Source organism: Cupressus sempervirens, chromosome 5 (assembly GCF_028749045.1).
Source record: "Cupressus sempervirens isolate cs-2001-9-10 chromosome 5, ASM2874904v1, whole genome shotgun sequence".
In the NCBI taxonomy this organism is placed as follows: Eukaryota; Viridiplantae; Streptophyta; class Pinopsida; order Cupressales; family Cupressaceae; genus Cupressus; species Cupressus sempervirens.
The window spans coordinates 321933772-321960583 of NC_143122.1; the positions used below are offsets into that span (position 1 = coordinate 321933772).

Below are 26812 nucleotides of genomic sequence, written 5' to 3' on the forward strand. Positions count from 1 at the left end.
GGAACTATATTTGTGAGAGCCGTACGGAGTTGAGGCATAGTGAGCAATAGATCATTTATCTTGACAGGTATCTCCGTATGCAATATTTGCCGTACAATGTTCTGTTCTGCACAATTTCGTACGGAAGTACTTGGCGTGTCTTTTAGGTGAGCCGTATCTGCCTGTGTTGCTTTTTGGATTTCTGCCCTTGCTTGCTCCAGTCTCCTCTTTTCTTCCGCTGGGTCAGGATATAGCTTCGCTTGCTTCCGAGTGATGACCAGAACTTCTTCCTCGTCTGTTCCTACAGTAATCAAATTTACTCCAGACTTTGGGCACTTGGTATCATCATGATCACCAGGTCCACACCAGCGGCATAGTAACTTCGGTGTATTTGTTGTTGTGAACTCCCGGGCGAAGTGACCCCACAGATTGCATGCGCGGCATTGAACAATTGGCCGACCATTTGCATCGTACTGAATTCGACTCCTTCCTCCATTGTTGTTGTTGCCACCATTGTTGTTAGTGCTGTTGTTGTTTGGACCGCGCCGGTTGTTTCTATATCCGCCTGATGTGGCACCTTCCGTACTGGTGTTCCCGTTCCCTCCGAACGGAGAGGCCTCCTGTGTCAGGAACACTTGCTGTGGTGTTCTTGTTTTCAAATTGAAAGGGCATTCCTTTATTGAGTGTCCCATAATCTGGCAGATCTCGCAAAATTGCTCTTTCGGGCAGGACCCCTTCGTATGGCCTTCTTTCTTACATTCCGTGCACCATAGGTCATTACCCTTAGGTTCCTTGTTCATGTTCTTGAATTCCTTCATCATCCGAAGCATGTCTTTCTGAAGGGCACGAACCTTCTTGTTGCTTCCTTCGTCATCGCTGCTATCATTTTCGGAGGATGCATCGTCATCTGAATCGGACGAGCTGGTCTTCTTCTTCTTCTTTGTCTTCTGGTCACTTTCGAGGTTCATTGCTCGGTTGTAAGCTTCATTGTATGTGGATGGCGGCACAATCTTCATCTTCTTCCGCAGCTTCGGGTGAAGGCCTTCAATGAACCATCGTTTCTGTAACCCGTCAGCTGGTTTATTCTCCATCTTACTGATTAAGTCCTTCAACCTCCTAGCAAAGACCCGTACAGTTTCATTCTTCTTTTGTTTGGTATTGAATATCTCTGCGACAATTTCATTGTCATCACGCAAAAGTTGAAATTCTGCGATGAACTCCTTCTTAATGTTATCCCAACTATTCAATTTCTGGGGATCAACATCAGTAAACCAATCAATGGCAACACCCCGTAGGGTTGCGGGAAATTGTCGGATCCATTCGTTTGTATCTGTTATGCCATTCGCCCTCCAAATCGTTTCACATGTTTTACAATGTCGAATGGGATCAGCTGCTTCATCACCATCAAATTTAGGCAATTTTTCCTTCGGACCTGCCATTATTACTGTATGTCGAGGGTTTTGTTGTGTACCTGCGCTGTTTTGCACTCCCGCGCTATTTTGAGCACCCGCGCTGTTCGGAACACCCGCGCTGTTCTGAACACCCGCGCTGTTCTGGACACGCGCTGTTCTGTGCACCCGCGCTGTTCTGAACACCCGCGTTGTTCTGTGCACCCGCGCTGTTCTGTGCACCCGCGCTGTTCTGTACACCCGCGCTATTGTGGACACCCACGCTGTTTTCTGCTTCCGCGCTATTTTCAACACCCGCGCTATTTTCGGCTTCCGCGCTATTTCCAACACCCGCGCAGTTTTTTGCTTCCGCGCTGTTTGGTGAAGAAGAGGGTTTGTCAACCGTAGATGTTCGTTCCGGAAGTATATCTCGGACGAAGAGGTCACTCCACGCTCGTGCTCCTTCTGCACTCCGAGCCGTGCAAGTCGATCTGCTTCCGTCAGGATTCTCTTCCCGTGGTGTATGCAGGTTCAGAAACTCCTCCCTCGCTTCTTCCACCAAATCAAGCCGTTGTCGAGTCTCCTTCAACAATCCTTCCGCACTCTTGCTTCCGTCGGAAATCTTCTGAAACCTCCTTCGACGCTCTATCTGCTGAGCCAAAATTAAATTTTCCTGCGCAACGCGTATGTCATCTTTTTGCTTTAACTTACTCTTGTCTTTGTTCAACTGATTCGGCATTTAATTCATCTCCGCCTGCCTGCGTGCCAGATCCATCGGGCAACGTCGCCAAATGTTTACCGTATGGATTAATTAAGCAACGCACACAGGAAATCGGTACGAACACCGAACAACAAATAGCAGAACTTCTATTATTCGCATATGCCAACAGTACATTCCACTTCCATAGATATGATATGTTATCCCATGATCATTACAATGCTTCCCGAAGGGGTTATAAATACTTTCCGACGAACCTTCCCGAAGGTATCCGTCGGCTAAGTACATTATACCCGTTACAAACTGTTTTCCTGTCGGCTACATAACAAGACTTTTACCGAAGGGACCTGTCGGCCGATGCACAATTTCTACCAACGACAATCTATATCATAATGCCTCCTCGACAAAAATATAATTTGCTTATAGCAACAGAGCGTGTTGCTGTAGATATGGAGCTATTGGCCTCGATTTCTACTGCATTATATTTCTTTCAGTTTGCATTCTCTTGCTGCTGATAACAAAGGTACAACATGAATATGAATCGGGAATAATGACTACACCAATAGTTATTGTTCCTGAATAAGTGTAGTGAAATTACTGCCAAGAAGATCAGTCAAAGATGTCTGGAGAAAACAAGAAAGCTCTTCCATAATAACAGACTATTCATCTGATGATGAATGTATGTGTATGTTTCACTAGCCTCCTCATCGATGGCGTCTTCTACTGCTGAACGTTTCCTTTGAGAACAGTCTTTGGCTACTTATTCTGTCTGCATCCAGTCAATCTTCTGCAATCATCTATAACAGCAGATCCATTAGCTTGCACATTCAATCCTCTATTTGACATTTGAACTTTTATGAACACCCAAATATGTGAGAATGAAGGCAGTTACCAATACAAGTCCAGAAGAAACTTATTCGATTAATCTGGAAGTGAATCTTCATGTAAGACTGGGATTTCACTCTTCAACAGGGAATAATGATCAGCAGGTGAATATTGACATTCAAAACAATAGCAATCTTTATTGAATCAGTGAATTCTAGTCTCTAATGGAATGGCCAAACTATTGATTCCTTGAGACTAGTTCTTATGATATTCTAGTGTCTGTATCTCTTCCATATGTTTCTCGCTAAGTTCGGAAAATAAATGATTATCGTTGAGTTTGGAAAATGATATACTTTCCCCTCCCATCCTTGAGGATTAGTCTGTATATCTCGCCTTAGTTTGTTGTTACTCAAATGTCTATCGATGACTGGCCTCCATTCTACTTAGCAGCTCATTGTAGGATTCAAAGCGTTAATTTGATTGGTGTTGTGGATTATCTTTTCCTTATCTCCACTGACTTCTCCATCTCTTTTTGTCTGATGATCCATTATTCCCTCTGCACATGCTGAGGTAAATCTTGTGCAATCTCCCTGTTTATGTGATGTCTTATTGGATGCTGACCAGGCTGAAACTATTTTGTTCCATATTCTTTTCCCACGGTAATGATCCCTTAGGATTCACCCTTATTTGATTCTCGTTCCAATTTAATATTTGAAATATTTTGAGTCACTTATAATATATTTTGAAAATCCTTCATCCTTATGTCCTTGATGGTACCCTTATTTTTTTCTTATCTATATATTTCTTTATATTCACTCAGCTAATTCATTTCATATGCTATTCATTTCTTCCAATACTCATTTTCTTATTACACTTTTGTTGTTTAATTATTAAACTCTCAAACTCTTATTTGAATCTATTAAATATAATAATATGAGATGGTGGAAAAATTTATATTCCCTGTATCTGTCGGCTGCTCCTTATAACTTTATCGTCGTTATAATTCTCTTCACAATAATGATATACTTTGGTAGGGAGGTGGCAACCAGCTATATGGCTTGCCCTAGATTTTATCAACTTCTATTTTAGTTGTCCTTTTCAATGCATAGATTACATCAACACATTAATACTCCAGCTCCCAATCTGACAAAGGGATTTTGCGACAAATACCTGAGGGTCTTTGATCTGATCTAGTGAATTCAGCGATAGATATTAGTTCAAAGGTGCTGCTTTATCCTTTGTGTTAACTGTTTCGCCTTTTATGTCTCTGCTATTAAAAATGGGCTTAAGGATTGTGTTTGAGGTGGATGTCTCTGCCACATACTGTATAGCTGGTCCGTCCATACCCTACACCTAAATACTATGCGCGGGACTCAGAGAATGAGTTGGTGTTTGATCCTTGTGAATATGTTAATGCCTAAGTTTGCCGAACACTTTGGCGATCTTGTCTTCAATGTGTTCCACCACAGAATCTGGCCCCACCCACCATAACTTGAATGCAGACACCTTGTCTTGCTTGGACATCTTATGTCTTGGACGGTTGGATTGATGTGCATGCCTCACAGTGATTGGGGGTCTGTCTGTCTTTTGGGGTTCACAGATTGTGGCATTACTATAACGATAGACCCCTGACACAAATGTGGATTGACAGACTCTTTTTGTATGCTGACTGTGCGCCTTGTTCTCTCCTTGTCCTATCTGACAGTGGACTAGCCTGGTTTCACCAAAAATATACTCCACCAAACAATATAAAACCTTGTGGTTGCCAATATTGAAAGTCTCACATACACAACACAACTTTCATCAGCACTCAAGCGACGTCCAAGAGATGCCAGTCAAGTCTCAACATTCCCTCATGAATGAAGGCATCTGACAATTTCCCAAGTTGGTACTCCCAAACGGCAATTCAAGAGGTAGTTATTTGAGAGGCAAATCCCAATTCTTGTCGTTTCCTATATACACGTAGTCTGACATACTTTGAAAATGATTGTGAATCTGACTGGAGTTCTTGTCTCTAGAATTATATTTGCCTTAAATATTCGACTTAAAACTAATACTTATTCATGTCATCCAATTATAGTTCCGCCAAACATTTGCAGCCTGCTCTGATACAAGGTTAAAGAATTCAAGAGCTCTGCAAATGTAATGGCACTATATGTTTTTATGTGTTTTCCAAGTGCAAATACGAATGCATATATATAGCAGTAGAAAAGACATGTCTCATGAAGAGACATGTCTTTGTGTTAATCAATATTGGTTACTGCAAGTTAATTTCCATTAGACATTATTAACAACAATATATATATATATATATATATATATATATACTGTTATACACACACACATACATACATACATATATGTATATATAATTGAGGATCAATCAAATGCAATAATGTTTAACCAATAAGCATAGGGGATTGACTCTCGATCAATTCAATTCGACTGAAGCTACAACATTAATACTTTTTCCCCACTCACAAAGTCTGGACAATGTTTAATAAAGCAATTTCTTTTCCCATTCCTAATAATACCAATATTGGGGAGACTCTAATTGATAGTTTTGTTGGTAAGTCTATCATTTCAGGCCTAGTTCCTTAATTCAAAGATTTAATGCAATATGACATGATAGGAAAATTCCCAGTAGTGTTTCAACATTCCCTCAATAATGAAGGCATCTGAAAATTTCCCAAGTTGGTACTCCCAAACGACAATTGAAGAGGTAGTTATTTGACAGGCAAATCCCAATTCTTGTGGTTTCCTACATACACATACTCTCACATACTTTGAAAATGATTTTGAATCTGGCTGGAGGTCTCATCTCTAGAATTATATTTGCTTTCAATATTCGACTCAAAATTAATACTTATTCATGTCGTCCAACAACAGTTCCGCCAAACATTTGCAGCCTGCTCTGATGCCATGTTAAAGAATTGAAGATCTCTGCTAATGTAATGGCACTATATGCTTTTATGTGTTTTCCAAGTGCAGATATGAATGCATATTTATAGTAGTAGAACAGACATGTCTCTGTGTTAATCAATATTGGTTATTGTAAGTTAATTTCCATTAGAGATTTTATATATATATATCTGCTGCGACCCATATCCCTGCTCCTGCTAGAGAAACCGCTTTTGCTACCTATTGCTAGAATGACAACCCTTAGAATGATAGTAGGGTCCACCCATCAAAGGGTTCCCGGTGTAGTGTTCAGGAGGAGATAGTGGCCCAACATGCGCTAAGGCATATATATGTATATATAATTGAGGATCAATCAAATGCAATAATGTTAACCAATAACCATAGGAGATTGACTCTCGATCAATTAAATCCAACTGAAGCTACAACATTAACACTTTTTTCCCTCTCACAAAGTCCGGACAATGTCCAATAAAGCAATTTCTTTTCCCATTCCTAATAATACCAATACTGGGGAGACTCTAATTGATACTTCTGTTGGTAAGCCTATCATTTCAGGCCTAATTCCTCAATTCAAAGATTTTATGCAATATGACATGATAGGAAAATTCCCAATAGGTTCATGGCTTCAACATGGGTCTCCAGTAGGTGAAAGCTAACTTTCCAGACAAAGTAAACTTCTGAACTTAGTCTAACCAATGTATGCATAGACATATGTTGCTTACCAAGGATATTCGCTATCAACAGCGAGCCGATACCCTTGCCAAAGATAAGCTTTATGCTAGCTATCAAACCAATAACAATTCTATTCTTTCTCATTTGCAAATTCTTGAGTCTCGCCTTACTGAGGAATGGTGAAAAGCTATGCTCAAAGAAGTTTCCCAGCTCTGTGTTGAGTGAGTACATTCAAGCAGCAAGAAGAGGCCTGTTGGATAGCCCAATAAACAACACAACACACCTATGAACAACATCTCAAAATGCTGAGATTTGAAGTTCTGTCTCAACACATTAGCTAAACAACAGTGCACGTAGAAAACAGTCATAAGAGAATCCACTAATATTAAAACTTAAGTTGAGAACATCAAGACTCAGGTAGTATATGTTGGATCTCAAGTTTCCAATATAAATGTCCAAGTAGCTCAATTTGTTAAAAGATTGAATTTTCCTACTTGTTCAGCTGGTTATCTAAAAGCCCAACACAAAGGGAAAAGCGTTAATCCTAATTTACCTGAACAACCTATAGAAAAATCTAGGATACAACCACTGGAACAATGAGAGATGCCACACTTGAAGAAAACAAAGGGGTTTAATGCATATGGCCTGAGGTGATGGCAATGACAATGGATCTGGTTCACCTTATAGAAATCTTCAAAACTATAAGGCTCAGACACCACTGCTTTTTAATTTTGCAGGTTTGATGAAATAAAAAATATGAGAAGCATAGATGTTACAAGGGCATGGAATACAAATTATATTGCTACTAGTACAGGGGTGAGTGAAGAAGATGTCATAAGACAAACCCTGAATTCAATTTTTGGGACAACAAAAAGAGTCTGGGATTGTCTAGTTGACACCTACAAGAATGAACTTATTTAATAGAGGAATAGATCAAGTGTGTTCCCTGCTGATAAGAATGTTCCTAGGCAGAACAAATTCAATTGAAAGAATGGCCCACAATAGATTGATGAATAATAATGCTGTGACCTGAAAGTTTGATCAGTTTTGTGCTGAACAATTTCAAAAGATTAATCAGTCAAGGTAAGAACAAAATCATGAAATTGTGTACACAACCTTCATTTGAAGGTCGAAGAGAATATTATCATAAAAGGGTATTGGAAAATCTTATTACAGAACATTTGACTGTAGGCGAAATTACATTTTCTCAGCTGATTCAGTTTTTAACTGAGATCAATGAACAAGTGTGTAAAGAAGTCAAACAACAAAAGGAAATAAAAGGGTAAAACTTGTAATTTCTCCTACTGTGTAAGACATTAACTCCAAGTTTTGGTTGTGGAAAGTGTTACCAAAAGCACAAATTTAGATATACGCAATGTATCGAGTGCTCTTATAGAAAGGAAAATTTTCGAAGAGAATGAAGTTCTTTAGGTGAAAGGGTATTTTGGCAAAAAAGACAAATTCAAGGGGAAAAAAGGTGGAAACCAACTTGCTATATTTGCAAAGCTCATATTTTGCCAATAAGTGCCTTGAAAAGAATAAAGACAAACACAGAGGTAAGCATGGATGGTAAAGGAAGCTGGATTATAAAATCTAGAAGAATTTGTATATATTCATGATTCTGAGGGTATTGTTTTATCTGATAAAGAAGAAGATGAATTTGAAGAACAATTTGAAGGTACTGTGGAACAATAACCACAATCAGAATTTGATTCTGATCTCTCAGAAGTATCATTCTTTTGTAGAATGGTAAAAGGAAGGACTTCTTCAAGTCAACAGTCTCTTGAAAATATAATTTAGGAAATTTGTAACTTAGAAAGAATTCAGAATGAAATGAATATTGGTCTAGAAACATGGAAAAAAAAAAAAAAAACTCAAACTGGCCAATCTAGAAGAACAAAAGCATCATTTTCGAAGACAGTAACAATAGGCATCCTCATCCACTACACGATGATCTAGATATTCCGAGATCCCACTTCCTACTGGGCAGTAAAGAGGAAGCCCCCGCCACTGGCAGTATGGCTAGACAACTATGGTGTCGGCACATAATAGAATTTCTTCAGAAAGTTATCATTCCAACAAATGAAGAAATACAAGAACTGGAAGATGAAGAAAATGAATAATTTACTGAAGAACTCAGTAAGGGAAAAGAGATGGAATAATTCATCTCTATCTCAAGATAGAATTGAGTATTTCAAGAAAATTCACTTTAAATTAATCCAGTAACTATTTCTCTTTTTTGTCAAGAAAAGTCTTACAGTTCTCAAATGAAGCAGCCATTCAAGCAGATGGAATTGGTCCAGATGCTGGAGATTCGGAGAACCACTCTCTTGACAACATATCAAATCCTATCTATTAGCATTCTTATGGGATATTTTTGCAGAATTGAATATTGCATGATGTAACTCTTTTCTTGCTAACCAATGGATAGAAGCAAACACAAAGATTACATTTGGTAATGGTAAACATGCATCTCACCTTGTGTACAAAGCTCCAATTGAATTTTCTAATGGTCATATTGATGAAATCATATTTGTCCATTATGAGATTGATGGATTTGATGGAGTGATAGGTAGCAAATCCATGCAGAATTGGGAACCAATTCTGATTACTAGAAATACTATCAGCTTAAATTAGCATGAAGTACCCAGGTTACTAACAAAACAAGCATAAGTCTGCCTTTGCACACTAAAAAGAGAAATACTATCTGGATGACAAAGCAAGCACTTGCAATTGAACCTGAAATTAGGGAACTCAGAAAACAATTTGCAGACACAGTAATGATAATGGATTTGAAAAAGAAACAATGCAATTTGGTCAACATATTACCTCTCAACTAGGACTTTGAAGGTAATGAACTATTACCTAAAGCCAAACCTAACTATATTTTGACAAGTCCTCAAGAATCAGAATCGTGTAAGAAGGAAATTGAAGAAATTCTTACCCTGGGACTAATTTTACCTTCTTCCTCACCATTTTCCTGTCATGCCATGTAATTCAAAATTTTGATGAAAATGGAAACGAATTGCAAGAAAAGAAGTTAGTAGTTAACTATAAACCTCTAAATAGTTCTCTTAGACAATCAACATTCTTTGCCAGGAAAAGATCATATATGGAAAACTATTCAAGGGAGCAATATTTACTCTAAATTTGACTTAACCAAGGAATTCTGGCAAATAGCGTTCCATCCAGCCAACTGTTATAAAACTTCTTTCTCTGTTCCTCAAGGTTTGTATGAAAGGAATATTTTGTCATTTGGTATTAAAACAACTCCTATATTCCTACAACACATGGACGTAATTTTTTGTCAGTACTCCAAATCCATTTTACCTTACTTTGATGGCATCCTTGTGTTTGGTCAAAGTCCATCTAGTCATCCCGAGCACCTAATGTCAGCTCCTTCAACTTGTCAACATGGTCTTGTTGTTAATCCTACTAAAACCCACTTTGCTCAGGATTCCATTATTTTCATTGGCATTCGTCTTCTTCCTAGGGGGAGAATGGAAACACAACATATTTTATCACAAATTGTCAATTTACCAGTTACAAATCTAAAAGAAATTAGTGATTCTTAGGTCTTGTCAATTACATTTCTGGTTTCTACTCTAATATTGCTCAAGACAGGACCGAGATGAATAATTTATTTAAGAAGAATCCTCCAACTTGGAAAGCCAAGCATGATGCAATAATAGGGAGAATTAAAACAAAATGTGCAGATCTGCCAGCTCTTCGGCTACCAGGATCGAGCCCCAAAGTAGAGACAGAGGCCAGTGAACACAAATGGGCAGGTAACTTAAAGGAATTAGCCACTCAAGGCCAAGAAGAAATTGTCAAGTATACCTCTGACAGTTTCAAGGGAAGTGAAGTCAACTATGACAGTACTCATAAAGAAATTCTAGCTGTAATAAACTCTTTAAAAGCTTTTCACATGTTTTAGCCTTTAAGGAATTACTGATAAGAAGTGATTTGCAAAACCTTAAGGGATTCTTCAAGAGAGAATTAAAAGATAAAGTAATTTTTGGTATATGGAGATCTGCCAGCTCTTCGGCTACCAGGATCCCGCGCCATAGTAGAGACAGAGGCCAGTGAACACAAATGGGCAGGTATCCTAAAGGAATTAACCACTCAAGGCCAAGAAGAAATTGTCAAGTATACCTCTGGCAGTTTCAAGGGAAGTGAAGTCAACTATGACAGTACTCATCAAGAAATTCTAGCTGTAATAAACTCTTTAAAAGCTTTTCACATGTTTTAGCTGATAAGAAATTTCTGATAAGAAGTGATTTGCAAAACCTTAAAGGATTCTTCAAGGAAGAATCAAAAGATAAAGTAATTTGTGGTCGTCTGTTGTGATGGGTTCAATTCTTAAATACTTTTGATTTTGACATAGAACATCTAGGAAAAAAGAATATTTTTGTTGATTTTATTTCTAGAGAAGGCACTGTATTTGCCACTAATAATGTTCATGTCATAAAAATCTGTGAAAAAAGATGGTACGAGAAAACCTATCTAGAATTCTATAATAACCCATTCCAACGAAGTGACTAAAGAAATTTTTGATCTGGCTAATGACTATCTCTTTGATCGCCATAAAGTGTTGCAGGCAAAGCAAATCCTAACAATCCCAGGAATCTGGTACCAAAGATGATTTTTCCACATACCCACACAAGATGACCCAGTTGATGAAACAATCAAAGAGGTGATCTTGTCCCTAGAAATTCAGTTTCAAATCCCTATCAAATTTTCGAACCCTCATATTCAGAGACCTGAAAGATGGACGAATCAAGAAAATGGAATGCAGTATATAAGGGATTTACTCCAGGGACCATATCCACGAGATCTTCAATTTTATATCTCAGGATATAAAGGAGGCCTTTTGCCCTGGATCATTTCATGCTAACTTATTCAACCGGTATGTTTACCATCAGTATGGACTACTTGGATCAGAACCAATGGTCCAAAATTGAACTAATGGAGCCAGATATTGCCATCTTCACAATTCACAGCAGGCAATCTGGATTTACACTGTCACTTCTCAACAAGAATTTGGAGAGCCCAATAACCAAGCTTAGGGAATCTACGGCAGCTGCAAAACCAAAACCATGAAGATTATGTGGAAAGAACCTGATCCTCCAGCACATACATGATGACTGTGTTTGTCCAAGATGTATTGAAGGAATAGTTGATAGTGATGGCTAATGAGTGGGTCTGTCACTCATCTGAGCCATCAATCTCTTGGTTAGCAAAAGGTTGACGTAGACCACACCACAGATTAAAGGGTAAGGCTACCACCTCATTGTAACAACAGGATAGACTTCCTGTGATCAAAGAGTTTTTGCCATATCTACTTTCGGATGTATAGCAACGCACCACATGTTCCAGTACCACATGGTTGTCTATTTGTCAATTGTGCTTGTCTTGCATTTGAGATATTGGGGTCTACCCTTTAGTGGACATCTCATCTGGATAAGCCTTGCCAGTTGCCAAGTATCCTCTTTCTATGGGTGGATTTCAAATCCTAATTTATGACAATGCATGAAAAGGTGGTGATGTTTTCCTATATAAGCGAGTTACTTGCTTAACTCGACATAAGATTTCAGAGTGAGAAATCAGCCCGGGTTGTTAGAGTATTGAGTCTTAGAAAGTCCTTAGGAGATCTCAGAGAGCAAAGAAGTATGCTCTTCATTTTTGTAGGGAACCAAAAACACAGATTTCTCTTGGATCTTTAGACTTTAGTGTTCTGTAAATAAGCGCACAATTTTAAGTAACAAAAGCCGGTCCTCTTTTGTTCTTGCAGCAAGAATATATTCATAAGTTGTCTCATAGAACACAATTCTAAAGACCTGAAGAAAATAGGTCCCTTGCAATTGGTTTTGCAAGAAAATTGTCCCGAATTCCAGATTATCCCTAAATGGGACATTAGAAATGAGCATCTTGCAGATTCACATCAATTGAACAATTGTGTAATTTTTAAAAATAAATTTGCCCTTTATTTTTAGTACAATAAAATGTCCACCTAACCAATCGTGTGCTCTAATATTTCCCACAACAACTGCTTTAAGTGATTACAAACTTTGGATCTCAATTAGATACACATATTGGAGAGGATGACCTTAAAGTGTACCCAAACATGTTGGAAGAAGAGTTTGGTTATTTTAGGTGTGTTAATTGTCTTCTTGCATCAGCCATGATCACCACTTATAAGTTATAATACATGATCAACAAGGGCAAATATAGAGTTTGACTGATTCTTTTTTATTAGCAAGCTAGGCAAGAAATCCATGCTGATAGATTTGCATATCATATGGTCAGAACTGTATTGAAGTTTTGATATATTCCTTGCTAGCTTATTTTAGGTGTTGTCCTTGCTTTATCTGTTGAACATTAATATAAATCTCCTTGTAGATGGGGAACCTTAATAGTATTTTACTAAATGTTTCTGAATGAGTATAAACTTAATGTATGTTTTTGGGACATTTTTATTTACATTGTACCAATGCATGTCTATGACTTTATAGAGTAAAAAAATGTATGATGGCATGGTTTACAACTTTATTGTGTTCAGTAGGCTCTACCTTATGTTCGCTGCCTGGGGGAGTCATGGTCAATGACAAAGGATCGTGCATATTTTGAGGCTTCTATTCTGAAAGAGCACGGTCAGTTGTGCCCAAAACATGTCCCAGAAGTGTATCATTTTGATTCTACAATGGCTATAATTGCTATGTGCTATGTGGAGCCCCCACACATTATTCTGCGCAAAGGCCTGATTGCTGGCATCGAGTACCCATATTTGGCAGAGCATATATCAGATTATATTTCCAAAACTCTTTTCCACACCTCTCTTCTATATCTTTCTACTAAAGAGCACAAAGCTGCAGGTAAATAATTTTTCCTTATTAGTGCTGTGGTCAATTAGTTTCATCTGTGCATAGATTCTATTTAAAATACTGTATAAAAATCCTTCAGAGCATATGTATGGAGATAGGTATAGTGAATTTCATTCTATGTTTAATTTAGCTTATTCCTAATTTTTTGTATTTGCGTTTTCTGTACAGTTGCTCGATTCTGCAACAATGTGGAGATGTGCAGGCTTACAGAGCAGGTTGTATTTTCAGATCCCTATATGATATCTCCAATCAGTCGTTGGACTACTCCTTATCTTGATGAAGATGTTAAAGCTGTACGGGAAGATAATCAGTTGAAGCTGGAAATTGCTGAATTAAAATCAAAGTATTGTTTCACTTTACTATTCTAGAAAAATGTGTGTTCTACTTGGGTTTGAGTAGCATATACAGCGTGAAATATAACTTGGCTTTCTTTAGCTCTTTATTATCCCTTTCTCAAATGTTGGCTATATCTCTCAGCATCTATTACATCTTTTACATAGGTTTTGTGAAAGGACACAAGCTCTTATTCATGGAGACTTACATACTGGATCAATAATGGTAACAAGTGACTCAACTCAAGTTATAGATCCAGAGTTTGGCTTCTATGGGCCTATGGGTTTTGACATAGGTGCCTTTCTTGGGAACTTAATTTTAGCTTATTTTGCACAAGATGGACACAGCAGATATGCAAATGAGCGTGAGGCAAGTATAAAATTCAATATATTGTTTGCTATCACTTTCTTCTATTCTTGCGTGCGCTGCTAATGAACTGAAAAAATCTCTGATTTTCTAAAAATTGAGAACAGCAGATGAAGACAGTTCAAAGAAGAACAGCTTCAAATATTGTAGCTGCCATTTGTCTAGCTTTTAATTTTTAGTTTTTAAATTGTTTGTATTTATTTCTATAGTTTTGTGAAAATGTATAAATTAAATTATTTAGAGGTCTAATCCCTAAACAAAAAAGTACATGTTGGGTTTTGAGTCTCACCTGGTTTGGGGTTCGGACTCAAGGTTAAAATTTGCATTCTGAAGGTTTCTCAAAATGAACCCTAGATAAATGTTAGAAGAGAACTGTAGAATTGAAGGATTTCCCTGTACAAAACGTATCTAGATGGTAAAAAACTAAAGAAGGGAGAAAAGTAGAAATGCTAAGCTAACAATGAGGTGATTCTGAAAGTGAGGAAATGTCTGCAGAAAATCAATGAAGCTATATTAGGGATAATTTAACAATCACAAATATAGATATTGCTACATTGATTATTCCTATTTTCATTGAATCTTCTTAAACCTTTTTGAAAACTTTTTTGCTCCCTTGATCCTGTCAATGTTGCCTTTTATGAATCTGGTTCTCTATTTCATACTTTCATTCTAACTTTTTCCCCTAATGTATGTAATTTACGTGCACATTTGACATAGCTCAACACCATCGAATCTAGGCATTGAAAAGTCAAACTTTAGCCTGCATGTAGACATGTTAGGTGCATAACCAGGCTTCTGTTCTATTATTTCTGTTGTTTCTAAATATTTAGGTTATCACTGTTTTAAATATTTCTAGCAAACTGATTACAGTTCAACTGATACTCACTTATGCTCCATATCATGCCTTTTATCCACATTATGGCTTATATTGGTTTTATGTATGCTATGCTATATGCTGAGGAATTGGATTCTTTGTGATAATGATTTTTCAGGGCTATAAACATTGGATTCTGAGGTGCATACAAGAAACATGGAACCTTTTTGAATCAAAGTTTATTGCATTATGGAATAACAACACAGAACACTGTGGAGATGCTTATCTAGAAGCCGTATACAACACCCCTGAACTTAAATTGATTGTGCAGCAGAAGTACATGAAAGACCTATTCCATGACAGCCTTGGCTTTGGTGCTGCAAAAATGATCAGGTTATGATGGCAACTATGCATAATTTTACATTCTTGTACTATTTAACTTCGTAAGTTTTGTCTGTCTTAGGTGTAATAAAAAATGAAAGAATAAGCTTGTTATTTCCAGATTTATTTCATGTTAGATGCATGACATGCATGTCAATACAAGTTTCTTTTGTAATATTGTCATCTACATGTATTCTTTTTGCATCTCTTTGCAAGTATCTGTTTTTTTTCAGTTGTCAACATTGCTTATATCCTGACAGCATGTTGTTACCGCTCCATATGCTGATTTCAGCTAGTCCATATTGTAGCTCACTTTCTACATTCAGAAGTTCTGTACATGGTCAACCCATTTGGAGAAAAGAATCTGACAAATTGTGTTCTGGAGTGCAGGCGAATTGTGGGGGTGGCTCATGTAGAAAATTTTGAGTCAATACAAGATGCAAGCAAGAGAGCAGAATGTGAGCGCCAAGCTCTCAATCTTGCAAAGAAGATTATGAAGGAAAGACGTAACTTTGATACAATCAGCCAAGTTGCACAGGCTATTCAAGGAAAATGATCAGGCCTTATATATATATATATATATATATATATATAGAGAGAGAGAGAGAGAGAGAGATCTCCTTCAGTGTTTGGACATAAATACACTAGAAGATTGCCTTTCTGAAACAAGTTTGATGCTTTTTATGTGATGGTGACCTTTTTTAAGCATTGCAAAAATCCAGTATTACATAATGGTATTTACTACTATTGATGAAACAGAAACAAGTGTTACACTCATCCAGAAGCTTACCTGTTAATTACAACAGACTGTGGAAGCTTGAAGTCTCTGAAAGCAGATAGAACCAAACCTACTTGAGGGCATTGCTAAGGTATGATTAACGCTCCCTTAAAAATTGATCTGTCATTTTGTTTTTATTCAGAATTATCGTCTCAGGATTTGCAACCAAAAAAATAAGGAAGAGTTAGATTTAAAGGAAGCCCTAAAACACAGATTTTGAGCAGGTCTGGTATATTTTTATGGTCTAGGGCTGCAGCTTTGTCAATTGAACCTTATTCTTTCAATTGGGTTGTCTCATCTTTTTGCCACACCCCTAAAGGCATCCTTTGCCTTACTAGCTCTACCTTTTGTCTAATCAATAGTTTTAACATATACGTCAAAGGACATTTGGTCTAATGATGAAGTCTATGTTCTAGGAATGTAGATGGTGCTGAGTTTAAATCTTCTACACTACCAAAAACAAAAAGTTCTGAAGAAAACACAATGAAATTGGAAGTTTGTTAATCATGCCTTCATAATTTGTTTTGTGGTCTCATAATTTTGACCCATATGTTTAAGTTGTGGTACAATGCCAATTTTAACATGCACCATAAAGTTTGATGATCGCACCCTTACAATTTCGCTTGTATCATACTTTTGATACATGTTCAACAAGTTACAATGCCAAATTTAACATGCACCATTTTAAGTGTATGTATTTTCGGTAATTGCTGACAGACATATACTATTGTATTCAGATTGGTTAACTAGCTATTAATAAAATTAATTTTAACGGCCGAAACCTAGATTAATTATTATTATTTGTTATAATTAATTATTATTATATGTTAAGCGAAAGTAGATTTGAACCCAAGACCTCCCACATGAGAGGCTCACAAGTTACCGTTGCGTTGTAAGCTTTTGCCTAGTATTCTTAATTTTTATTCCAAAATAATGTGTAAAATATTTAAATAACAAAATGATGAAAATTATTTTTCTTCACTCGTTAGTTAATAAATTTGAGGCCTTACATTTTACAGAAAGGCTATGTCTATTAGGACTTTTGAAGCAATTTCTTTGGATCCACTACCTCATTAAAATTTTAATAATATGTTATATGTTATGAAAAAATATTGAAGTCATTTTATTTTCCACACTATTACAATAGTATTGCCTAATGACAAATACTAATAATGATTAAATAAATATTATTTTCATGTATTGTTGTTAAATTAAGTAATTTTTAAACCTACAGAATTTCATAATATTGATACAAAGTTATTTTTTATTTTTTAGTTATTATTTATACATAATATTTTTTAATAAAGGGGTAAAAAATTTATTAAGATAAGAAGAGACACAAAAGGGAGATTTCAACAAAGAGCTCTATCTCGATTAATAAAGTCATCAATTCCATAAGATAATTTGGGAAGTAAATGCCTCCTATCCATAACATTCCAATCTTGCACATGATCAAAAGCCCATTTAGCCAAGCAATCTGCAACACCATTCCACTCTTGAGGGATGTAAGTAAAATTCTCAGATTCTAGAGTTCTAAAAAAGAAAAGAGTTAGTTTAACAACTAAAGCCAGAGGCCAACTAACATCACCACCAGTTGGGAGTCAAAAACAGAGAATCCTATGCCATCCCCTCAAACAACACTATTCCACAACACGTAAAATGGCCAACTCCTCCATAAGATTGTTAGTATGACAACCCTTACACACAAAGAAAAGAAATTGAACATCACTAGAACTACAATGAGCCACCCCCCCAATGCTAGTAGGACCTAGATTCCCCTTGGAAGAACCATCAATGTTGACTTCTAGAACTCCAAGAGGAGTCCAATAGCCCTCATGGTTCAACGGTCACTTCATCTATCGCCTATGTTGTCTACGCAAACCATGCAAACATTGACCATCAACACTCGAGACTCCTCCCTGAAGATGAAAATTGAGGCGATTGTAGATGGTAACATCACTAGGATCCATACCCCCATCTAATACACACTTAGCTTGAATTGTCTCATGCAAAGAGTGAGAAATCTTCCACTAGATTTTTATAACTCTGATCTAGACATTTTGAAAGATTCTCCTATTCCCCTCCAACCAAATATGCCAAAGAATGAACAAAGGATCAGCAATCCATGCAACCTGAAGAGGAAAGGCTTTAGTGGGGGCAATCCCCAAGCGATCCCAAAAGGCAGACAAGGAGGAAGCATGTCTACAAGGACAACTTGAAGCATTCCACCAAATGTGCCAAATCTAGGTAGAATAGGAACAATGGAAGAAAATGTGGGAGACGGACTCCTCCCTATTACCACACAACACATAGAATGAGGGGCCCTGAAATCCATGTTTACAAAGATTATCCCACGTAAGACACCAGTTGTGAGTCACTAGCCACATGAAGAAATTACATTTGGACCATGAAAATTTATTCCAAATAGGTTTCCACCAAGGCACCATATCATCTCCAAATAATTGTCTAGTAAGCTCCTGGTACCCAACAAAAACAAAGTATTTACCAGATGCAACACCATCCCAAACCAAAACATTTGGCCCCAACAAAGAGCAACACTCTCTAGAAGCCAAAATCCTAGAGAGTTCTAGGTGGTCCTCTTTGAAGCCCCAGGTGGCCAATCTAATGAGTCATTCCATCTATAGCCAACAACAAGGCCCAAGCGATAAGGGCCTTATAATGAACCACTCTATCCCATCCAATAGCAAGAAAAGAATCACATAGAACATGAAGATGAGGGTACATAGGCAAGATAGGAGGGTTACCATCCCAAGCATCATACCAAAACAAAGCCTCAAAGCCTCCTTTAAATATCCTAAAAGGACCTCCCTTAATTCATTGAGCACCTTTCTTAAGAGTCTGCCATACCATAGATCCACAACCTTCCAAAGGAAGAGAGGAAATAGAATGCGGATCAACACCCCTGAAATACTTCTAATTGATTATACGAGCCTGAAGTTGATTTCTTCCAAAGCATCAACACAAATAAAGTTCAACAACCAAAGCTTGGCTACTTAAGATAGTAGAGTACAACCCAAGACCACCCTCCTTAGGCCGACAAATAGTCTTCCAACTGATTGAACTCCATTTAGAATTATGCAAATCACCACTCCAAAGAAATTGCAAAGAAAGAGCACCAAACTCCTTGAGAAAGTACACAGGAGCAACCTGAAACATTCTCCTATAAATAGGAAGAGCTTGAATAACAAATTGAAGAAGAGTAACTTGAGCAATAGTAGAAACCCATCTACGAGTCCAATTATTTACCTTCTCTAGAAGCTTTTTAAGTAGATTTTTCCAGAAGAGACGTAGTTGCCTAGAAACAACAATAGGAATATCAAGATAAGTCAAGGGTAGCGACCCAATCTAAAACCACAAGATATTAGCAATCCTGCTTTGAATAGCGTCAAGAGAATTAAAAAAATTTAAAGAGGACTTATGTTCATTAATTTTTTGGCCTAATGCCACCAAATAAATGTCAAGAGTATGTTGAATAGCCTTAGCTTCTTGGATCCTAGCAATACTCGCAAGAGTAATGTCATCAACAAATTAAAGGTGAGAAAGTGAGGGTAACCCATTATCCCAATGCCCACCATGAATAGGATAATGAAAAACCTAATACTTGATGAATCTCTTTAGGCCATCGACCATAATAATAAAGAAATAGGGGGTGAGAGGATCACCTTGGCGTAGACCCCTAGAGGCACCAAATAATTGGGAAGGTTGACTATTAAGAAGAACAAAGAAAGATTTTGTAATACAACTCATAGTCCAACTTACCCACTCCAGGCTAAGCCAGAGACAAGAAGAATAGTCGTGAGGAAACTCCATTTAACTCTATCATAGGCATTGCCATTTCCAACTCAATAAACATAGATCACTCCCTTGAACTAGCCACAGAGTGAATAGCTTTAGTAGCAATAACAACCCCATATAAAATTTGTTGTCTTGCAACAAAACCTCCTTGTTCTTTTGAGATAATAGTAGGGAGCCACCTTTTGGGCCTCTCAACAATAAACCAACTTTGTAGACCACATTACACAAAGCAATAGGCTTTAAAAACTCCAGTTGATTAGCCCCATCATGTTTTGGAATAAGAACCAAGAAGGTAGAATTCAAGGCTTGGAGCATCTGCTTGCTAGAAAAAGATTCCCTAACCATCTCCAACAAATCGTGATCAATAATATCCCAAAATTCTTGAAAGAATTCAACAAGAAAAGCATCAAGACAAGAAGCTTTTCCTCTATGCATACCAAAGACCGCCTCCTCCAACTTAGCCAAAGAGAGCGATTGCATGAGAAAATCATTCATTTCTTGGGTAACAAGGGATGGAATACAAGACAAAATATAGTCATTTCATTTACTATAGGGAGGAGTCCTTAGAAATGAGGGCATAAAAGTATTTGGTGGCCTCCTCGAACAAAGCAAGCAAAGAAGACAATTGAAGACCTTTAGAGTTAACCAAAGAAGAAATATACATCTGATTTTGATGAGATTGAACCATTTTATATAAAAAGGCAGTGTTCCTATCACCCTCTTGGAGCCAATCAACTCTAGCTTTTTGCTTCTAGCATATTTCCTCACGAAGCTCCCATTCCTCCAGATCTTTAGAGGCAAGGGATTCAGCTTTGCCCAAAGCCTCAAAGAAACCAAGATCCCTAATTTGCATGGTAATGACATCAAGATGCTCTTGAGCTTTCCCTTTCATGTTATGAAGATTCCCAAAACATTCTCTATTCCATTTTTTGAGCTACCTTTTGACATATTGAAGCTTTTTAGAGAAAGAATACATAGGAGTATTGTAGGCAGGGGCAAAATCATAAAGAGAGGAGTCTCAAAGCCAGATCAATTGAAACTTGAACGAAGGATTCTTAGGAATAATCACTCCAGCAGCAGAAAGTATAATTGGTCAATGATCATAACCCCGCTAGTTTAGAATTTCAGAAGAGAGAGTAAGAGAGCCACTAACCCAAAAGCAGGAAAGCAAAAATCTATCCAAACGTTTAGAGATAGCTTCAACCCCAAATCTTCTATTACTCTAGGTAAATAGCCCATTAGCTGGCTTGATATTAGAAAGATGGAACATATTGATATGTTGATGAAGAAGATCAGAGGAAGGCCCCAACAAAGCTAAACCACCCATCTCCTTAAGACTTAGAACTGAATTGAAAACTCCTTCTAAAACCCAAGGATGGTAACGATGACAATTTCTTACATATCGAATGTGTGACTAAAGTCTCACCTTTCCCACATAGTCCACAGGGGCATAGACATTATTAATTAGAACCACCTTACCATAATCCAAAGAAGAGACCACCAAAGAAAGGGCAGAGTGAGAAGATATCCAATCGAGAGTAGAGATTTTTCATGGATCCCAAGAGACAACCAAACCACTAGAACTCCCTATAGCATGAACACACTGGCATTGAAAATGAGGCCAAACGCTAGGGGCACATTGAACCAAAGACTCAATTGAAAGCGAAGTCTCCTAGACACAAAAGATATCTTGAGAATGATCAATCACCAACTTGTGAATAGCCTTTTGTCTAGGAATGCTATTCAACCCCCAAACATTCCATGAGAGACTAATCATCATTGAGTAGAGTAGGGGAAATGATCATCCAAGGGTTTCAAAACCCCAAACTCTATCAACACATCTCCTACTATTTTAATCTTCTCTGAATCCTTTTTACGCCCATTCTTTAAAGGAGTAAAAGAAATCCACTTAAAAGGCCTTCGCATCAAACCCAAATGCAGAGGAGACCCCTTACCCTTCCCACATGCCAACACATCGTTAACCAAGTCTGCTAAAACTATGTCATTATCCTGAGGCACAACCGAAGTGACCAAAGGTCCATACTCAAGAGTACTAGGGACCTCACTCTGTTGATGAACAACCATCTGGGAAGCCACACAAGATTCATGAGGTGTAACTCCCCCATTTGAACTAATCAAATTAGAAGAGAGGTTAGGAGGCATACCCTCCTCTATGGCCATATTATCAAGCACCTCAAATCAATTAAAACTATAATCAATTTGTTGGTCTTTAATGGGTCTTTTTTGTCCACGTCCCTTTAGCTTGCAAGCAAACATAAATAAACCCATCCTTGTTTGGGCCTACCTTAGTCACTTGGGCCTTTCCTTTACCTGAATTACCCACTTGAATATTCCCCTTGGTTGAGTTATCCATCTAATTTCTTTCCTTTTCTTGCATTATTCATTTAGCCACCACTATTAAGAGCAGTAGAACCATCAACCCCTTTAGACGCTGAAGCCCAAGGGCACTGACATTGCAAATGGCTATACTCATGACATATTCGACACCAGAACGAGAAGGACTCATAATCTAGTTTTTGCACCTAAGAAAAAGACCCAAGACAAAATCTCCAAGGAATTTGGTAATGGGTTACTCAAATCAATTTCAACACAAATTCAAGCAAAAGAAATAACCTTTTTATCCAGGGATTAATGCGCTATCACACCTAGCTTTCCAAATAAAGATACAATTTGATGAAGAATGGCCTCTTGCCAAAATTTAAGAGGGAGACGTGGCGAGGTTACCTAAACTGGCACATTTGAGGGGAGATCCTTTGCAAAATTAAATCTTGAATGCCAAGGTTTAACAAATAACCCCACATGGTTGTAAATATAAGGGCCTCCTTCAAAAACATGATCCTGATTACACATGCAAGAAAACACTACAAAGAAGTAGCTATTCCCAACCAACATTATCTCCATATCTTTGTCCACCTTACACAAACATCGAATCCATGCCTTGAGAGATGATAAGGATATCCACACTCCAAGAAATTTACATATCAATGCATGCCTAGTCCAATACTTAATGTCATCCCGCTATACTGACTTCGTGTAATACATCCATTAACTTTTTTTAGCTTGGGGAATGAGTTGATCCGCTTGCATGCATTTGAAGAGAAGATCCATTTGCCATTATCAACATAGAAGAAACCCTAAGCCTTGCCATGTGAACAACAAAATCCCCAATCCAATAATGTTTGCAAATGTTCACCAAAATCTGGAGCCTACACTTACTACGCCCAACAACCCTCAATCAAAAAAAGAATAGTAAAAAATTTCAGCAAGAAAGACAAACAAGCACAAGGGCTAGGGATCGAGCCCTAGCCCAACACACATCCATCACTTCTTGTCATCACTCCCCAAGTTATGTTCATCAATGTCGTAGCAATGGCATATATTTAGATATTAAATAAATATTAGTTTTATATTTATATAATATTTAAACTATTAATTGATTGAAAAATATCATTAAATGTTTCTTCTTATTTAGACATTACCATCGCTTGATTCTTTATTCATTTCTACTATGCTTTTATAATCAATTTTTATTTTCATACTATGTTTTAATAATTAAATTTTTAAATATTAAATTTTATTTGCAAATACTAGCCACTACGTGACACTTATTTAGGTGAGGTTTTATTAAACAATGTTTACACCTATGTATTGATGTTGGTTAGCAATGACCTTATTTGGTTGGTATGGGTAGGAAGTCTCATCATCCTATATACAATTTGACCCCATAAGCTCTATTGTTGAATTGTAATTAAGTTGCAAATATCTAGATGGTGTGATTGAAGGAGCACTTGTTTGAAATGAAGACACCAACAATAATACAAAAATATAAGTTTTATATTGCAAACTTAAAATCTATCCTATATGATCCGATAGAGATTTATGGAAATGTGATTGGCAATATCAAAGAAATTAATATATTTAAGAGATTTATATGCTCTTTGCATCTCCTTGGGATCTTTTAGGGTGGGATATCACCAGCTACGTATTTAGACTGATCACCAGATTGGTAGGGAGGGCAAGATCTATCGGCTTTGTCACCTCGGGGAGGTCGAGACTGAGTCTCACTTTATTTTTCATTGTCCCATTTACTATGAGACTTGAGGGAGATTCTATTGTTTGTTTAGAGAGTGCCAATCTCTTCCCTCATTCTTCAAATATATTGACCAACATTGTCTTGCACTCTACCTTCAGGAGACCATGCGGATTCATGAGCACACTATACAACTCTAGCTTTGCTCGACATCGACTCCTACGCAGCTCATCACCTCTTTCTTCAGTCCTACAGTTCCTACCCGAGGATCGAAGCGACCTCTCTGCACTGTTTCGGTTCCCACCAAATCTATGAGATCCCACAAAGATTACACTCGACAACGTCCCTCTAGTAGACCTCAGAGGCGACATTCCAGAGTACCTGATTGCACTAGTGTCCACCTTTCCATTCTAGACTACTTCTCACCTGTGAGGAGTTCTTAGCTATTGTTATTTCTTTTTCTTGGTTCTTTTGTTGTTTTGCTTTCACGTTCTTTCTGTACACACTGTTTGGTGCCCCCCTGCTGGTGTTTGTCCTTTGCACTGTTTCGAGCCCCTTAGACCCTCGTTGGTCTCTTGTTGGACATTAATAAATTTATCTTATCTTATCTATAATATTAAATGGAGAAAGCTCAATTCAAAATGAAATAAGAAGACAATACAATCACTCTAATTTTTGAGCATTCAAATTGTCAAAGTTTGTGAATTTGTGGAACTCTTATGCCCATCTATCTTTTTCAAGCACTTGTATAACAATTATGAATTATATTCTTCTTAATCACCATTAATTATATTACAAATATGGGTAAAAAATCATGTTTTAAAGTTTGAAGAAAAGTTTCTAATGCACTAAACCAAGACTCTTATAAAGGGTTAGAGTTGACTTTATTTTGGTTCCATTGACTTTCTATTCTTAAAAAATAGGAGCACCTGGTTTAACATTGTTCATCATAAACTTATAAAATATGCTTTTAATCAGTAAATAATAAATACTTGTCAATAAAAAATCTTATAAATATGTATAAATTGTCATCCAAACTAATTAAATGAAAAGATTTATAAGGTTGATAGCACCTTAGATCTAATTTTTTTCACTTGACATCTATATTGTATACATATTTTTGAGAAAACAAAATCAACAATCTATAAGGAATAAGGTTTGTATCTATTATGCACTAAATGAATATTTTAATGCTTATAGGTATGGTAAGACTAACTACAACATTCTTTTAATCTCAATTTGCTCATTTGTATCATTCTTTAAACAAAGTGGTACTAAACATACAAATGCTTAATGTGGCATGATAAATTATATTTATTTGGTGGACAATTTGTACACTAGTTATTATAACCATTTTAAATTGTCCTAAGATCAGAAACAATACTTGGCATAATCATTTTAACCAAACTGCTTCGAAACAATTAGAAGTTTGTTGTGGTAGTGGATAAAACAACTATGGGTTGTCTTTCACATTCAACTCACCTCCTCCAAACATAGCGAATACATACCCATTTTAGAACTTTGACTATTTGAAACATTCACTCAATCTAAATCAACAAAATCACATGTCAAATGTTTTATTTACATAGCATTCAAATATAGAAAACAATAATCATAAGTACAACACAAATAAAATAACACCTTATCCAAATAATCTCAAGGCTCTCTACTAGAGTTGAATACAAGTATGCCTTGTTCTCTCATAGTTTTGACAAAAAATGACTTAATGTAAATGGTATCATGCATTAAATCTTTTATAACAGTAACACATGGTACATTGTGTTGCTCCTCTCCTTGTGTCGTCCTTGATGTAAGTAAAATTAACAAATTCTAATGTTCTACAAAAGAGGAGAGTTAGTTTGACAACTAAAGCCAAAGGGCAATTAACATCTGGAAGCGCCTACGAATTCAACAAGTCCACGACCGCTTAGGAGTTAGACTCACAAATAATCCTATGCCAACCCCTCAAACAATGTTGTTCCATAACATGTGAAATGGCCAACACCTCCATAAGATTATTAGTATGAAAATCCTTATGCATTGAGAAAAGAAATTGAACATTGCTAGAACTACAATGAGCCACTCCCCCAATGCCAATAGGACCTAGATTCCCTCAGGAAGAACCATCAGTGTTGACTTCTAGAACTCCAAGAGGAGTCCAACGCCACATCACAATTCACTCATCGCTTCATTTTCCGCCTATGTTGTCTAGGAAAACCATGCAACCATTGACCATCAACCCTCGTGACCCCTCCCTGAAGGTGAAAATTGAGGCAATTGCAGATGGTAATGTCACTAGGATCCATACCCCCATCTAATACACACTTAGCTTGAATTGTCTCATGCAAAGAGTGAGAAATCTACCACTAGAGTTGCATAATTCTGATCCAAACATTTTTTAAGATTCTCTTGTTTCTCTCCAACCAAAAATGCCAAAGAATAAATGAAGGACTAGCAACCCATGCAGGTTGAAGAGGAAAGGCTTTAGTGGGGGCACTCCCCAGGCGATCCTAGAAAGCAGAAAAGGATGAAGCATGCCTATAAGGACAACCTCAAGCATTCCACCAAATCTGCCAAATCAGGGTAGAATAGGAACAATGGAAGAAAAGGTTGGAGACAGATTCCTCCCCATTACCACACAACACACAGAATGAGGGGCCATGAAATCCACATTTACAAAGATTATCCCACATAAGACACCAGTTGTGAGCCACCAGCCACAAGAAGAAATTACATTTGGACCAAGAAAATTTATTCCAAACAGGTTTCCACCAAGGCACCATGTCATCTCTAGATAATTGTCTAGTAAGCTCTTAGTACCCAACAAAAATAGAGTATTTACCAGATGCAACACTACCCCAAGCCAAAACATCTAACCCTAGCAA

The 26812-nt window shown here is 37.2% G+C and overlaps 1 protein-coding gene and 1 long non-coding RNA gene across 4 annotated transcripts in view; one reads left to right on the forward strand and one right to left on the reverse strand.

The window, feature by feature from the left end:
- The window catches only part of LOC149555963 (uncharacterized), a 66319-nt gene extending 50109 nt beyond the window's left edge, over positions 1 to 16210 (reverse strand). Inside the window, exon 1 of the long non-coding RNA XR_016364598.1 lies at positions 16073 to 16210. This is a non-coding gene — a long non-coding RNA (uncharacterized LOC149555963). The remainder of the gene's footprint in view (positions 1 to 16072) is intronic.
- LOC149555964 (methylthioribose kinase-like) overlaps positions 1 to 26812 on the forward strand; it is a 77472-nt gene that overhangs the window by 41423 nt on the left and 9237 nt on the right. Inside the window, exons 2-6 of one of the 3 annotated variants that reach the window (XR_016364596.1) lie at positions 13070 to 13379; positions 13557 to 13731; positions 13889 to 14090; positions 15080 to 15294; positions 15673 to 16151. Coding sequence is in view for 1 of the 3 variants with exons in the window: in XM_089830083.1 (XP_089686209.1) it covers positions 13070 to 13379; positions 13557 to 13731; positions 13889 to 14090; positions 15080 to 15294; positions 15673 to 15838 (1068 nt within the window). In the remaining 2 variants the exon portion in view is untranslated. Of the gene's footprint in view, positions 1 to 13066; positions 13380 to 13556; positions 13732 to 13888; positions 14091 to 15079; positions 15295 to 15672; positions 16196 to 26812 lie in introns of those variants that run through there. The other 2 variants (XR_016364597.1, XM_089830083.1) reach the window with 2 other exon arrangements.